General features: G+C 42.5%; 1 protein-coding gene across 1 annotated transcript in view; it reads left to right on the top strand.

Moving 5' to 3' along the window:
• Positions 1-16,620, top strand: part of LOC135029485 (uncharacterized) — a 134,021-nt gene extending 117,401 nt beyond the window's left edge. The window contains exons 11-13 of the mRNA XM_063953855.1: positions 15,615-15,730; positions 16,398-16,483; positions 16,598-16,620. Coding sequence (XP_063809925.1) covers positions 15,615-15,730; positions 16,398-16,483; positions 16,598-16,620 — 225 coding nt within the window. The remainder of the gene's footprint in view (positions 1-15,614; positions 15,731-16,397; positions 16,484-16,597) is intronic.
• Positions 16,621-17,864: the final 1,244 nt, after the last annotated feature.

Genomic DNA, 17,864 nt, shown 5'->3' with positions numbered 1-17,864 from the left:
GTGTATATATATATATATATATATATATATATATATATATATATATATATATATATATATATAATAGAGAAGAAATCAGCGGCACTCTGCAGTCGGAATTATGCTGTGTAGAAAATTCTATTCCAGTCCTACGGCGTTTCGGGGAACAAGCCCCGTCTTCAGGGACTTCAGAGTGCCGCTGATTTCTTCTCTATTACATTGGATCTGCCAAAGGATCACAGAAGGCACCGCAGCAAGTATTCCTGCAGCCCCCACTCTGAGTGCAGATCCCTACACCGCTATCTGTGTGTATGTGTATATATATATATATATATATATATATATATATTATAAAGAATATATATAAGACCTGTCTCGCGCTGATACTATATGGAGCTGCACCTTAGGGAAAATACCCCCTGTTAGATGGGGTATAATGGTTATGAACAGAAAAAGAGTGTTTCCCCAGGGAGCTAGTGATTTTAATCGGTATGTCAACAAATTAAACACATATAATAAAATAGTCCTAAAACATAGACTTATTTATTTTTAAATAAAACACAGTATGATATGAACTGTATCACATTAAATCAAAAAATGACAATACATGTTCCATACATATAATGATGTTGGTAACAATTCAATTCACTCATATGTGAGTATACAATTGATCTTCCTTGAAGAAATGACAAAATCGCTGTCTTAACCCAACGCGTTTCGTCTTACAGACTTCATCAGGGGTATTTAATTTACAATCTAAACAGAAGATACATACAAACATTACATCAATAGATCTACTCAATGATCAGTAATATGTTCATATCAATTCTAATTAGAATGCATACATACCAAAAATCACAGTATGGACAAGTAACTTAATGTGTCTTCAATAGGTAGGTAAAAACACTTAAAAAGTGGTATCGAACCCGATTACACCATATGAAACATCTGTAAAATTATGATATAAGTTATACTCATACAATAACATGCAGAAGGAGGAGATATATAATCGAAGAGGAGGAGTTAGAGGAATCCCATTAGTTAAGCGAAATACCATCTGACATTGAAACATTTAAATCAACCTATTTAATAGATGGTGCAACTATATATACTAATTCTATATAAAAATAATATTAGTGCTGATCATATTATTCTTTTATAAGCTAGATGGTTCTAGCGGACATATTACTATTCATATATGATATTACCATATAGTTCCAAGATTAAATTGGTATGGTATAGCGATACATACCTCTTTAGCAGAATATTCAATATGGCACATTCTATGTTTGTTTATTGATTCCCACTTGGTAAGTTGATTTCTAATGGCAATAGTGGTGAGACCTATAATGACAGACCAAATTCCTATTGCTTTAAGGGTACAGTACATATTGATACTGGCCCATGATGTTTATTCATACATACCAATGATAATAAGGACAGCTCTTAAAGCAGCTTCCCACTATATAGTGGACAGAAAATCGTAATCGTGCCTAAATTGGAACAAATTGTATGAATGTAAGATCCAATAGATAGATCAGATCCATTTTAATTAAATAGAAATAATAATAAGGAGAAATTGATATCAAAAATTATTCATTGTTTTTTAACGTCTATATTAATCATGCACTATCCATGCACATTCCCCACAAGAAACAAACGTTTTTAACACTATTTCCTCATATCTATATTATGTGGTTTAATGAGACTAGGAGATAAACTCCCTATCTCTAATAATGCTAGAACGTGTCAGTGTGAATAAACTGTCACTTCCAAAAATACTCTACCGATGCCGGTTGTATCAAAGTTAAATCAGCTCTCAATTATGTTGGAACAACTTTCAAACTGTATATCACCATTAATCATTGATATCAGATATTTACAAAGATGGGATTCATCCCCACACGTTAGATATCAGTAATAATAACACTTAGATAAACTACATTTGCAATTACACACCAAAAACAAATTATAAAGGACCATGAAATCCATATGCTTACCTCTACACTGTTAGCAATACTTCTGGCTGCTGCATACAATTGGAACTAGATCCACTGGGTTTTTAAACCCACTATGTGTGACCTCATTTCCTGTCATGGAATTAGCTGAAGATCCAATCAATGCCGTTATTTATACTCTTTTTCTTGTATACATAATGGACTGTGTTGTGAGATTAGTATAAGGGAGGGAATATGTTAAAAGCTGTTGTTTTAATTACTATGGCATCCTGAATAATTGCACAAAAGCAGTAATTGCGTTCCATTGCCCTAATGGCGTGCGTTCCACCACCATTAACCGGCTTCCTGCATGCACCTGGCGTGCGTTCCACTGGATCAGTGGGACTTCCTGTATTTCCACGTACCGCTAGGACGGCCACGCCCACATAGCGCGGTTCACTAACGCTGAAATCCCTTGGCAACCAAGTGTTACCATGACACACTTCCTACATGGCGTACGTTCACCTAAGTTGATGGTGCTTCCTGTATCGCCGCGTAGCGCTTAAGGCAATCACACCTTCATTATCGCGGCTCCCTGACGTCTATGTTCCTTAGCAACCGAATGTTCCCATGACGCGCTTCCGCCTTCCGGCGTGTCATGCGTGTCAGGGTAAATCAACTTCCTGTGTATGCGTTCCAGACATACATTAACTGGACATCGCGGGCACGGATGGATTTAATACACAATCGGATTATTAAGTAATTGATATGATTAAAGCCTGAAATACTGAAAATTCCCTATATATTAATTAAAGACTCAATTTAAAAACCATAACGATAATGAATAATAAACCAATTATATATTATATTATTTTAAACACTCGTTTAATTATCCCTACTAAATTAGTGAATGAACCTTTAATAAATGTTTGGGCTACTAAACATATTTATTAATTCTTATTAGAAAAAGTGTAATCCATTAAGTGCAATTACTTTAATAAAACTTATGGATGATGAATTAAATACAATGTGCTGGAGACTGTGTAATATCACTGTATTTAACCGCCTCATAATTATAAATCTTAATGTGTTATTGATTCATATCCTTCCTAAATATATATTAATACCTAGTGCACGTTATAATTAATTCTACCGTTGTGCAAGGTGCAATTAATGTGCCCCTATGTAAAATCTTTTATCGTTGCCGATATCCAATATTAGGTGACTTAATTCAATAGTCATAATTCTAATTATTGTGATGATAATTCATTAAACATATGTTAAACAAATAGACAACTAATATTTAGAGTGTTATAGTGTACTAATCTTGTTACACAGACCAATAACCGTCTGGAGACATTTAATTGGACCCAATAATTAAAGGAGAGAGAGTACCTAGCATATTATTTCATGATTCTTTATTTACAACTCCATACGGTTTACAAATAATCCAAGTTAAGAGAGAACCAGAAATGCGGACCCTGACCAGTATTGACAGGGTCCTTATTTGATAATATAATACATTTATCAAATATAGGCGGGCCAATAGATGTATATTAACACCAACATTTTTAACCATACACCACTAAATTCTTTACTGATACCCAAAAAATGAAAAACCAAGATAGAGAGAGCAGAGTAGGTGGAAGGAAGCCTCAAATATTAAATAATGGCTCCTGCTGATATTATATCAAAAACTATAGAAAAGAGACTATGTCTATGCCCTCATTATGGCCAGCGGGGAACTGGGTATTTAAGGTATAAATCCAAAACGTCTCGCGTTTGGCAAGAGTGAGTTCTCGACTACTGCCTCTCGTGTCCACTGGTATGAACTCTAATACAGTAAAGGAGAAGTTCTCCCTATTAACCACAGAATTATGTTTTTCTCCGTAGTGTCTTGCCAGGCTGTGCGTGGTCATTCTGTTTTTTATATTCCTCATATGTTCTTGTATTCTGATCTTAGTCGCTCTTTTAGTCTTTCCTATATACGACATCCTACAACTGCAAGTAATCCTATATACTACAAATTCTGTATTGCAGTTAATCAGGTGCTGTAACCTATACATTCGTCCCGTATCTAATTTGTGTACAAAGGGTTTACGTTCCATATGCTTGCAGCATATGCACCTTGAGCATGGAAAACAACCCTTTGTGGGGATAAGAAGATCTGCTCGAGGATTTGGGGTATCTGACCCGACTATTCTACTTGGGGCCATTTTACTTTTCAAATTTGGGGCTCTTTGAAATACTATTTCTGGTTTTCTTGGTAAGGAGGGGCCCAAAACTGGATCCTTTAATAGGATGCCCCAATGACGATCCATAATTTTTCTAATGGTTTGATTTTCACGATTGTATTGCGTGACGAATGGCCGAACTGGTTTCTTATTTTCCTGCTCTCTAATACGGGGTTGTAGCATCTGTCCTCTGTCTCTGGTCGATGCTCTATTCATGGCTTCATTGATCAGATCCTGGGTATATCCTCTTTCCAAGAAACGTTTCTGTAAAAAAGTGGCTTGTTCCCAGTAATCGTTAATATTACTGCAGTTGCGTCTTAAACGCACAAATTGTGCAAATGGTACCCCTCTCTTCCATGCAGGGTGATGGCAACTAGACTGTGGTATATAACTATTAGCGTCCACCTCTTTAAAATGGGTTTTGGTTTTCACCACTTCTCCTGATTGACCCATTAGAACTAAATCCAAATAGTCAATACTCTTGGGGTCCATTTTGTGGGTGAACTTCAAATTGAAATCATTCAAGTGTATAAAGGAGATGAAATCAGCTATGCTGTCTGCATCACCCCTCCAAATGAATAATAAGTCATCAATGTACCTCTGATAGAATAGTACATTTTTAGAGAACCTTGAGTTGTATATAAATTGATCCTCCCAGATTCCCATAAATATGTTTGCATACGATGGGGCAAACTTAGTCCCCATCGCAGTCCCTTGTTGTTGTACATAGAACTTCTTATTAAATTCGAAATAATTATGATTTAATATGAAAATTATACTATCCATAAGAAATTCTATCTCCTTGATTGATTTTTCTGGATCCGTTGAGAGTGTTTTCTTAATCGCTTCGAGACCTTTTACATGGGGAATACATGAATATAAGGCCTGAACATCAACCGTTAGCCAACAGAATTCCTCCGACCAGACGAAACTTTCCAATTTACGTAATACACTCGTTGAATCCTTTAAATATGAGGTGAGTTTTACCACGTATGGTTGTAGCTTCAAATCTAAAAAGTGTGATAGATTGGACGTCAGAGAATTGATCCCTGCCACTATAGGGCGTCCAGGTGGTGAAGTACGACTTTTATGAACCTTTGGGATGTGATAAAATGTTGGAATTATCGGAAATTTAACATATAAGTAATCAAACTCGACTCTACAGATCAAATTCTCATTCAGAGCTTTAAGAAGTAATGTTTTCAGTTCTTCCTGATATTCCACAATCGGGTTAGATGGTAATTCTACATATGTTACACCATCGTCAAGAATCCTCGAGGCTTCATCCATATATGTCGCTTTGGTCTGTATGACCACTGACCCTCCTTTATCGGCATTTTTTATGACGATATTTTGGTCTTTAACTAATGACTTCAATGCTCCTTTCTCTTGTGTACTTAGATTGGTTTGATACTTATTCTTCTGTATTTTCATTTGTTTAAAGTCATCTTTTACTGATTCATAGAATATATCAATGTTGCTTCCTCTAGATTCAACTGGATAAAATTTCGAGGGTAATTTTACCAATGGTTCTTTCTCCTGGTTTGGACTTATATATGATGGATTCTTAAGAAAGTGTCTTTGGATCGTGAGTTTTCTTATATACTTATTAAGGTCTATGAATAAACTAAATTTATTCACATGTGAGTCTGGTGCAAACTTCAGACCTTTCATCAATAATGAGTTTTCCGCTGTTGAAAGCTGTCTCTCTGCATTATTGATGATCCCTGTCTCGGTTTCTCCTGGTTGAATAATGCCCTTCTTTTTTTGGGGCTTTTTTCTACCGCCTCTGGATCCTCGCCTGTTCCATTGTACCCTCTTTTTATCCCTTGGGGTGAATCTATTCGATCGTACAATTCTTCTTCTTGTTGGATAAAGGGAAGTTTGTATCTCTGTCTCCCATCTAAAAAACGTTTAGGCGGTTGTTCCCTTGATGTCAAAGACCAATCACTGTCTATCCGATTCCTAGAGGGCCAATAATTATTATGGTCGGAGTACTGTCTACGATGGTCTCTCTTGTAGCCATAATTCGATGGTATCCTATTCCTAAATCTTCTTGAATCTTCCATTCTACTCGGATAGGGTGACTGGTATTGTCTTCTTGGTCTGTAATATTGTTGTCTATCTACATAATTATCATGGTAATTCTGAACATTCCGTCGTCCTCTATCTTGTTGGCCAAACCTAGGTTTAAAGGACGGATTTCTCCCATTATTGATTTTATCATCTTGTATAGGTAAATTATGTATCTGACCTGAGATATAATCATTTTTATCCCGCGTAAACTTTTTCTGTTTGCGTGAGATAATTTCATTCTCTACAGTATCCAACTTATATTGTAAATCTGAGACATCCCGCTTGAATTCCTCACTATCTTCGAATTTAACCGCCTGAGATTCAATATTTTTAATTTCCTCATCCAGATGGTTAAGTTCACGTTTCCTTTCGGAAATAATTAAGGCAATCAATTTGGCTGAACATCCATCCAATATTGCATTCCAATTAGTAATAAACTCCTCATTTCCTGTGTAGAAAATTCTATTCCAGTCCTACGGCGTTTCGGGGAACAAGCCCCGTCTTCAGGGACTTCAGAGTGCCGCTGATTTCTTCTCTATTACATTGGATCTGCCAAAGGATCACAGAAGGCACCGCAGCAAGTATTCCTGCAGCCCCCACTCTGAGTGCAGATCCCTACACCGCTATCTGTGTGTATGTGTATATATATATATATATATATATATATATATATATATATATAAAGAAAAAGGTTGCAGGTGCACACTTCAAACATTACCAATTTATTAATAATAATCATTGCAATAAAATGTTGCATTTTGAGCGAGGTTCTTCGCATAGTTATGGCCATAAGTAACGGCTTGCCCACCGCATCCAGGTGACCTCATTAGTCGGGCAAGTCCCTAACATTTTGGGGGGTACAAATCTAGGTTGCGGAACCCCCCAAAAATAAAGCAGCTGAGTGACCCCAGGGCAACACAAAAGTGAAAAAATATATAGTGAAAATAGGTTAGTGAGAGAAGCTGCTGAAAACAGCCGGGGTAAATTAGTGAGAGGTAATGAAGGGAGAGATAAAGTAGTGAGAGGTAAAGTAGTGAAAAGTGAAGGTAAGAAATGAATTACATTGAAACAAAACACACAATAGGGATAGGCACAACTCGGGAGCGCGGAGGGAGGAAGCAGCTCAGGCGGCTGTTAACAGCTGTGAGCTGAGGGTGGCCCGGCGGCTGGTGCGCCTGGAGCTTGAGCTCCTCCTGAGCCACCGTCCCCACGCCCCTGGCTGTGTCAGCCGGTGTTACAGTAATAATGTAACAGAAGCGGAGGCTGTTCTGGCTTAGTATTGGACATTTGGTGGAAATATGCTTAGAATCAGCGCCTAACTTATCTCATATCTAATTATCTATATCATACAGTATATACCTTTCTGCATCATATCTATCTGTCTGTCTGTCTATCTATCTATCTAAAATCTATATCATATCCTATCTATCTATCTATCTATCTATCTATCTATCTATCTATAACATATATACTTATCTGCATCATTGTCTATCTATCTATCTATCTATCTATCTATCTATCTATATCATATATACCTATCTGCATCATATCTATCTATCTATCTATCTATCTATAACATATATACTTATCTGCATCATTGTCTATCTATCTATCTATCTATCTATCTATCTATCTATCTAGCTCGTATCTATATAATATATACTGATCTGCATCATATCTATCTATCTCTATCTATCTATCTATCTATCTGTCTAGCTCGTATCTATATAATATATACTGATCTGCATCATATCTATCTACAGTATCTATCTATCTATCTATCTATCTATCTATCTATCTATCTATCTATCTATCTATCTATCTATCTATCTATCTCTATCTATCTATCTATCTATCTATCACATATATACTTATCTGCATCATTGTCTATCTGTCTATCTATCTATCTATCTATCTATCTATCTATCTATCTATCTATCTATCTATCTATCTATCTATCTCGTATCTATATAATATATACTGATCTGCATCATATCTATCTACAGTATCTATCTATCTCTATCTATCTATCTATCTATAACATATATACTTATCTGCATCATTGTCTATCTATCTATCTATCTATCTATCTATCTATCTATCTATCTATCTATCTATCTATCATATATACCTATCTGCATCATATCTATCTACAGTATCTATCTATAACATATATACTTATCTGCATCATTGTCTATCTATCTATCTATCTATCTATCTATCTAGCTAGCTAGCTCGTATCTATATAATATATACCGATCTGCATCATTATCTATCTATCTATAACATATATACCTATCTGCATCATTGTCTATCTATCTAGCTCGTATCTATATAATATATACCTATCTGCATCATTATCTGTCTGTCTGTCTGTCTGTCTGTCTGTCTATCTATCTATAACATATATACCTATCTGCATCATTATCTATCTATCTATCATCTATATCATATCTATCTATCTAATATCTATATCATATATACCTATTTATCTATCTATATATCTATCTATCTATCTTTCTCTAACGTCCTAGTGGATGCTGGGGACTCCGTAAGGACCATGGGGAATAGACAGGCTCCGCAGGAGACTGGGCACTCTAAGAAAGAATTAGTACTACTGGTGTGCACTGGCTCCTCCCTCTATGCCCCTCCTCCAGACCTCAGTTAGAATCTGTGCCCGGAAGGAGCTGGGTGCATTTTAGTGAGCTCTCCTGTGCTTGCTATTAAGAAAGTATTTTAGTTAGGTTTTTTATTTTCAGAGAGCTTCTGCTGGCAACAGACTCTCTGCTACGTGGGACTGAGGGGAGAGAAGCAAACCTACTAACTGCGGCTAGGTTGTGCTTCTTAGGCTACTGGACACCATTAGCTCCAGAGGGTTCGAACACAGGAACTTAACCGTGGTCGTCCGTTCCCAGAGCCGCGCCGCCGTCCCCCTCGCAGAGCCAGAAGACAGAAGCCGGCGGATGAAGCAAGAAGGCGTCAAAATCGGCGGCAGAAGACTCCTGTCTTCACATGAGGTAGCGTACAGCACTGCAGCTGTGCGCCATTGCGCCCACACTAACCCACACACTCCGGTCACTGTAGGGTGCAGGGCGCAGGGGGGGGGGCATCCAGGGTAGCAATTGAGTACCTCCTGGCAAAAGCAGCATATATACAGCTGGGCACTGTATATATGCATGAGCCCCCGACATTTTTTACACCAAATCGCGGGACAGAAGCCCGCCGCTGAGGGGGTGGGGCTTCTTCCTCAGCACTCACCAGCGCCATTTTCTCTCCACAGCTCCGCTGAGAGGAAGCTCCCCAGGCTCTCCCCTGCAGACCACGGTAGAAAGAGGGTAAAAAGAGAGGGGGGGCACATAAATTTAGGGCAATAATCATATATACAGCAGCTACTGGGTAAACACTAAGTTACTGTGTGGTTCCTGGGTCATATAGCGCTGGGGTGTGTGCTGGCATACTCTCTCTCTGTCTCTCCAAAAGGCCTTGTGGGGGTCCTGTCCTCATATAGAGCATCCCCTGTGTGTGTGGTGTGTCGGTACGCTTGTGTCGACATGTTTGAGGAGGAGGGCTATGTGGAGGCAGAGCAGGTGCAGATGAATGAGGTGTCCCCGCCGACGGCGCCGACACCTGATTGGATCGATATGTGGAAGGTGTTAAATGATAATGTAAACTCCTTGCATAAAAGGTTGGATAAAGCTGAAGCCTTGGAACAGTCAGGGTCCCAACCCATGCCTGATCCTACAGCGCAGAGGCCGTCAGGGTCTCAGAAGCGCCCACTATCCCATATTGTTGACACAGATATCGACACGGATTCTGACTTCAGTGTCGATGGCGATGATGCAAAATTGCAGCCTAAAATGGCTAAAGCCATCCGCTACATGATTATAGCAATGAAGGATGTATTGCACATATCAGAGGTAAACCCTGTCCCTGACAAGAGGGTTTATATGTTTGGGGAGAAAAAGCAAGAGGTGACCTTTCCCCTTTCACATGAGTTAAATGAGTTATGTGAAAAAGCTTGGGATTCTCCTGAAATTGCTGATTTCCAAAAGGTTACTTATGGCGTACCCCTTCCCGCCAACGGACAGGATGCGCTGAGAATCCTCCCCTAGGGTAGACAAAGCTCTGACACGCTTATCTAAGAAGGTGGCCCTGCCGTCACAGGATACGGCCTCCCTAAAGGATCCTGCGGAAAGGAAGCAGGAAGGTATCCTGAAGTCTGTTTATACACATTCAGGTACCATACTGCGGCCGGCAATTGCGTCGGCCTGGATGTGTAGTGCTGTAGCAGCATGGACAGATACTCTGTCTGAGGAACTGGATACCTTGGACAAGGATATTATTTTACTGACCCTGGGGCATATAAAAGACGCTGTCCTATATATGAGGGATGCCCAGAGGGACATTTGCCTACTGGGCTCTAGAATAAATGCTATGTCTATTTCGGCCAGAAGGGTCCTGTGGACTCGGCAATGGACGGGTGATACCGACTCTAAAAAGCACATGGAGGTTTTACCCTATAAAGGTGAGGAATTGTTTGGGGACCGTCTCTCGGACCTAGTTTCCACAGCTACAGCTGGGAAGTCAAATTTTTTGCCATATATTCCCTCACAGCCTAAGAAAGCACCGTATTACCAAATGCAGTCCTTTCGATCACAAAAAGGCAAGAAAGTCAGAGGTGCATCTTTTCTTGCCAGAGGCAGGGGTAGAGGAAAGAAGCTGCACAATACAGCTAGTTCCCAGGAACAGAAGTCCTCCCCAGCTTCCACTAAATCCACCGCATGACGCTGGGGCTCCACAGGTGGAGCCGGGAGCGGTCGGGGCGCGTCTCCGAAAATTCAGCTACTAGTGGGTTCGTTCACAGGTGGATGCCTGGGCTATACAGATTGTGTCTCAGGGATACAAGCTGGAATTCGAAGTGATGCCCCCTCACCGTTACCTAAAATCAGCCCTGCCTGCTTCTCCCATAGAAAGGGAAGTAGTGTTAGCGGCAATTCACAAATTATATCTCCAGCAGGTGGTGGTACAGGTTCCCCTCCCTCAACAGGGAATGGGTTACTATTCCACAATGTTTGTGGTTCCGAAACCGGACGGTTCGGTCAGACCCATATTGAATTTAAAATCCCTGAACATGTACCTGAAAAGGTTCAAGTTCAAGATGGAATCGCTCAGAGCGGTCATTGCAAGCCTGGAAGAGGGGGATTTTATGGTGTCTCTGGACATAAAGGATGCTTACCTGCATGTCCCCATTTATCCACCTAATCGGGAGTACCTCAGATTTGTGGTACAGGACTGTCATTACCAATTCCAGACGTTGCCGTTTGGTCTCTCCACGGCACCGAGAATATTTACCAAGGTAATGGCGGAAATAATGGTGCTCCTTCGAAAGCAAGGGGTCACAGTTATCCCATACTTGGACGATCTCCTCATAAAGGCGAGGTCCAGAGAGCAGTTGCTGATCAGCGTAGCACACTCTCAGGAAGTGTTGCAACAGCACGGCTGGATTTTGAATATTCCAAAGTCGCAGCTGATCCCTACGACTCGTCTGCCCTTCCTGGGCATGATTCTGGACACGGACCAGAAGAAGGTGTTTCTCCCGGCGGAGAAGGCTCAGGAGCTCGTGACTCTGGTCAGAGACCTCTTAAAACCAAAACAGGTGTCGGTGCATCACTGCACGCGAGTCCTGGGAAAGATGGTGGCGTCATACGAAGCTATTCTCTTTGGCAGGCTCCATGCGAGGACCTTTCAGTGGGATCTGTTGGACAAGTGGTCCGGATCGCATCTTCAGATGCATCGGCTGATCACCCTATCCCCCAGGGCCAGGGTGTCTCTTCTGTGGTGGCTGCAGATTGCTCACCTTCTCGAGGGCCACAGATTCGGCATTCAGGACTGGGTCCTGGTGACCACGGATGCAAGCCTCCGAGGGTGGGGGGCAGTCACTCAGGGAAGAAACTTCCAGGGGCTGTGGTCAAGTCAGGAGGCTTGTCTGCACATCAATGTCCTGGAATTAAGGGCTATATACAACGCCCTGAGTCAAGCGGAGCCTCTGCTTCGCAACCAACCGGTGCTGATTCAGTCAGACAACATCACCGCAGTGGCTCATGTAAGCCGCCAAGGCGGCACAAGGAGCAGGGTGGCGATGGCGGAAGCCACCAGGATTCTTCGTTGGGCGGAGAATCACGTGCAAGCACTGTCAGCAGTGTTCATTCCGGGAGTGGACAACTGGGAAGCAGACTTCCTCAGCAGGCATAAGAAAAAGAGGAGTGAGAACAATACTCATTGTCCCGGATTGGCCAAGAAGGACTTGGTACCCGGAACTGCAAGAAATGCTCACAGAGGACCCATGGCCCCTGCCTCTCAGACAGGACCTGTTGCAACAGGGGCCCTGTCTGTTCCAAGACTTACCGCGGCTGCGTTTGACGGCATGGCGGTTGAACGCCGGATCCTAGCGGAAAAAGGCATTCCGGATGAAGTTATTCCTACACTAATAAAGGCTAGGAAGGATGTGACAGCAAAACATTATCACCGTATATGGCGAAAATATGTTGCTTGGTGTGAGGCCAGGAAGGCCCCTACAGAGGAATTCCAGCTGGGCCGTTTCCTTCACTTCCTACAGTCAGGAGTGACTATGGGCTTAAAATTGGGGTCCATAAAGGTCCAGATTTCGGCCCTCTGCATTTTCTTTCAAAAGGAACTGGCTTCACTTCCTGAGGTTCAGACGTTTGTTAAGGGAGTGCTGCATATTCAGCCCCCTTTTGTGCCACCAGTGGCACCTTGGGATCTTAACGTGGTGTTGAGTTTCCTAAAATCTCACTGGTTTGAGCCACTTAAGACCGTGGAGTTAAAATATCTCACGTAGAAAGTGGTTATGCTATTGGCCTTAGCTTCGGCTAGGCGTGTGTCAGAATTGGCGGCGTTGCCATGTAAAAGCCCTTATCTGGTTTTCCATATGGACAGGGCAGAATTACGGACTCGTCCGCAATTTCTGCCGAAGGTGTTGTCATCTTTTCATTTGAACCAACCTATTGTGGTGCCTGCGGCTACTCGTGACTTGGAGGATTCCAAGTTGCTTGATGTAGTATGGGCTTTGAAGATCTATGTAGCCAGGACGGCTGGAGTCAGGAAAACTGACTCGCTGTTTATCCTGTATGCATCCAACAAGCTGGGTGCTCCTGCTTCAAAGCAAACTATTGCTCGCTGGATCTGTAACACGATTCAGCAGGCTCATTCTGCGGCTGGATTACCGCATCCAAAATCAGTGATAGCCCATTCCACAAGGAAAGTGGGCTCTTCTTGTGCGGCTGCCCAAGGGGTCTCGGCATTACAGCTTTGCCGAGCAGCTACTTGGTCGGGTTCAAACACCTTTGCTAGGTTCTACAAGTTTGATACCCTGGCTGAGGAGGACATTGTGTTTGCCCATTCGGTGCTGCAGAGTCATCCGCACTCTCCTGCCCGTTTGGGAGCTTTGGTATAATCCCCATGGTCCTTACGGAGTCCCCAGCATCCACTAGGACGTTAGAGATTTTAAAGATTTTACTCACCGGTAAATCTATTTCTCGTAGTCCGTAGTGGATGCTAGGCGCCCGTCACAAGTGCGGACTTTCTGCAATACGTGTATATAGTTATTGCTTAATAAAGGGTTATGTTATGTTGGCATCCATTGTTTGATGCCCTGTTGTTGTTCATACTGTTGACTGGGTAAGTTTATCACAAGTTATACGGTGTGATTGGTGTGGCTGGTATGAGTCTTACCCTGGATTCCAAAATCCTTTCCTTATAATGTCAGCTCTTCCGGGCACAGTTCCCTTAACTGAGGTCTGGAGGAGGGGCATAGAGGGAGGAGCCAGTGCACACCAGTAATACTAAATCTTTCTTAGAGTGCCCAGTCTCCTGCGGAGCCCGCTATTCCCCATGGTCCTTACGGAGTCCCCAGCATCCACTACGGACTACGAAAAATAAATTTACCGGTGAGTAAAATCGTATTTTTTTTGTGTATTTTGTGTGTGGCCCTCGAATATTCGCTGGAAGTATTAAGCGGCCCCCCAGCTGAAATAATTGCCCACCCCTGATCTAGCTCATACCTATATAATATATACCTATCTGCATCATTATCTATCTATCTATCTATCTATCTATCTATCTATCTATCTATCTATCTATCTATCTATCTATCTATCTATCTATCTATCTGATATGTGTCTATGTATTTTCTATCTGTCTATCTAAGGGCAGACTTGATGGTAGGTAGATTTAGGGGTAATGAAAAATGACTTCATATTAGGGTAGTGGATAAGTGGAATAGCCTCCTGTCAGAGGTAGTTGAGGGTAAAGGCCCCCATCCACTAGTGAGACTGAACTAAAAGTTGGATCTGATTTTCCCTCGATCTGCCCGGCAGCTTCCCGGGAGTCCTGCCATTACGATTTCCTACTTGAGTGGGTTTTTTTACATCCGATAATCGCATCCGATTGTGTACAAATGCACTCCGATGTGCACCTTTTCCTCCGATATTCATGGAAAGCTCGGAATCGATGAAAAGTGGCCATATCGCACTAGTGGATGTTGGGGGGCTAATACAGTAAAGCAATTTTAAGCATGCTTGGGATAGGTGGGATGTAGTTGTATGAATGGCGGTCAGGAGACCGCCGGTCACAATACTGATGCCGGGATCCCGCCCCCTGTCAGGGACTCTTCCCAGTGGGAATAGAACCTGTGGCGAGCTCGCAGAAAGGGGCTTCACTGCGCTTGTCTCCCCCCCCCACGCTGGACATCTCAAACCTAGGCATGGATACAGTCGCACATATCTAACCCAGATAGGCATATGAATAGCCTAAGATCATCATCTAAGTAGCAAATAGGTTGTAAGTTACCTAAAGGATAAAAAAGGGGCAGACTAGATGGGCCAAGTGGTTCTTATCTGCCGTCACGTTACATTGTTTCTGTGCAGGGTAAATACTGGCTTTTTTTTTATTTATTTTTACACTGCAATTTAGATTTCAGTTTGCCACACCCCACCCAAATCTAACTCTCTCTGCACATGTTACATCTGCCCCACCTGCACCGCAGCATGATTTTGCCCAAATGCTAACTTTTTTGGTTTGCTAACAACTCTGAATAACCCCCAGTGTCTTCCGTGATACGGGTTACAATGCATCATGCATATTGCACCATTCTATGAAATCAGCCCACTTGTGCTTTACTTGCTGGTGTCCTGAGGGTTAATGTGACATTGTCTCCGAGTGGAAGTAGCTCTCTGTTCTCCCCATTAGATGATAGTTTGCAGACTGACGGTATAATGTACAGAAGCAGAACGCAATAAATCAGATTATGTCCTTGAACTGCTTGCGTTACATATATCACTTTGATCAAGCCTGCAATCCTGTTTTGCAGGATAGAAAGCTCAGGGAATGTCCGGCAGGGTGGACCCTTCATCAGAAACACTGTTATTATCACAACACTCTACAAAAGTCCACCTGGGAGGGGGCGGAGCACGACTGCGCACAGAGGTAAGAAACAGGGCCCTCCTGCTGTGCGGGATCCGCTCGTTACTCCTAGTCTTAGTATAACGATATTAACGGACGCGGCCTTCCGTGTAACACACAGCGAGGCATAGAAAAGACCAATTGTTTCTCAATCCAGTTTTTATACATACACGGGGCACTATGTTCATATGGGTTGGTGGGCACACTCACATGCTCAATTAATTCAAGTAGTTTTCTATAACGATTTATTGGTCTGTTGTTGAATTGCGGTCCGGGTTAATGGCAATAAGAGTTCTGGATGTAAATTCTATCCTATCGGGTCTTTATCCACCTTATTAGGGTCCTAATTCGGACTTAATTGCAGCAGCAAAATCTTTCTCTAATGGGCAAAATCATGTGCAGTGCAGGTGGGGCAGATGTAACATGTGCAGAGAGAGTTAGATTTGGGTGGGTTATTTTGTTTCTGTGCAGGGTAAATACTGGCTGCTTTATTTTTACACTGCAATTTAGATTTCAGTTTGAACACACCCCACCCAAATCTAACTCTCTCTGCACATGCTATATCTGCCCCCCCTGCAGTGCACATGGTTTTGCCCATTAGAGAAAAAGTTTGCTGCTGCGATCAGGTCTGAATTAGGCCCAATATTCAGAACTGTCACAGTCTAATGTGATTGCGCATTTTACATTTCAGGTCTAACAGCCATCTAACCAGCGTGCATTCGGAGGCAGATATGAGCTGGCTCTGGAAGTTTGCTGGGAAGAAGCCATTTTGGATTGGTAAGACAGGAAGACAAATTAATTACACAACAAAATTCTTCGTGTGACTCCACATGGTCACTGTAATGTGCTGTATTATTTTAAGAATTATTCTAATTATTATTTTATATCCAGGCGTCACTGTAATTTCTAATTAGTGATGAGCGGGTTCGGTTCCTCGGAATCCGAACCCCCCCGAACTTCACCCATTTCTCTGACGTCCTAGTGGATGCTGGGAACTCCGAAAGGACCATGGGGATAGCGGCTCCGCAGGAGACTGGGCACAACTAAAGAAAGCTTTTAGGTCACCTGGTGTGCACTGGCTCCTCCCACCATGACCCTCCTCCAAGCCTCAGTTAGATTTTGTGCCCGGCCGAGGTTGGATGCACACTAGGGGCTCTCCTGAGCTTCTAGAAAGAAAGTATATAATTAGGTTTTTTATTTTACAGTGAGACCTGCTGGCAACAGGCTCACTGCAGCGAGGGACTAAGGGGAGAAGAAGCGAACCTACCTGCTTGCAGCTAGCTTGGGCTTCTTAGGCTACTGGACACCATTAGCTCCAGAGGGATCGACCGCATGGAACTGGCCTTGGTGTTCGGTCCCGGAGCCGCGCCGCCGTCCCCCTTACAGAGCCAGAAGCAAGAAGAGGTCCGGAAAATCAGCGGCAGAAGACGTCAGTCTTCACCAAGGTAGCGCACAGCACTGCAGCTGTGCGCCATTGCTCCTCATGCACACTTCACACTCCGGTCACTGAGGGTGCAGGGCGCTGGGGGGGGGCGCCCTGAGCAGCAATAAAAACACCTTGGCTGGCATATATATCACAATATATAGCCCCAGAGGCTTTATATGTGATAAATACCCCTGCCAGAATCCATAAAAATGCGGGAGAAAAGTCTGCGAAAAAGGGGCGGAGCTATCTCTCTCAGCACACTGGCGCCATTTTCTCTTCACAGTGCAACTGGAAGACAGCTCCCCAGGCTCTCCCCTGTAGTTTTCAGGCTCAAAGGGTTAAAAAGAGAGGGGGGCACTAAATTTAGGCGCAATATTGTATATACAAGCAGCTATTGGGAAAAATTCACTCAATATAGTGTTAATCCCTAAATTATATAGCGCTCTGGTGTGTGCTGGCATACTCTCTCTCTGTCTCCCCAAAGGGCTGTGTGGGGTCCTGTCCTCAGTCAGAGCATTCCCTGTGTGTGTGCGGTGTGTCGGTACGGCTGTGTCGACACGTTTGATGAGGAGGCTTATGTGATGGCAGAGCAGATGCCGATAAATGGGATGTCGCCCCCTGTGGGGCCGACACCAGAGTGGATGGATAGGTGGAAGGTATAAACCGACAGTGTCAACTCCTTACATAAAAGGCTGGATGACGTAACAGCTATGGGACAGCCGGCTTCTCAGC

The sequence above is a fragment of the Pseudophryne corroboree genome, unplaced genomic scaffold, assembly GCF_028390025.1.
Source record: "Pseudophryne corroboree isolate aPseCor3 unplaced genomic scaffold, aPseCor3.hap2 scaffold_488, whole genome shotgun sequence".
NCBI classification, from domain to species: domain Eukaryota; kingdom Metazoa; phylum Chordata; class Amphibia; order Anura; family Myobatrachidae; genus Pseudophryne; species Pseudophryne corroboree.
This window is presented reverse-complemented; position numbering and strand designations above follow the sequence as displayed.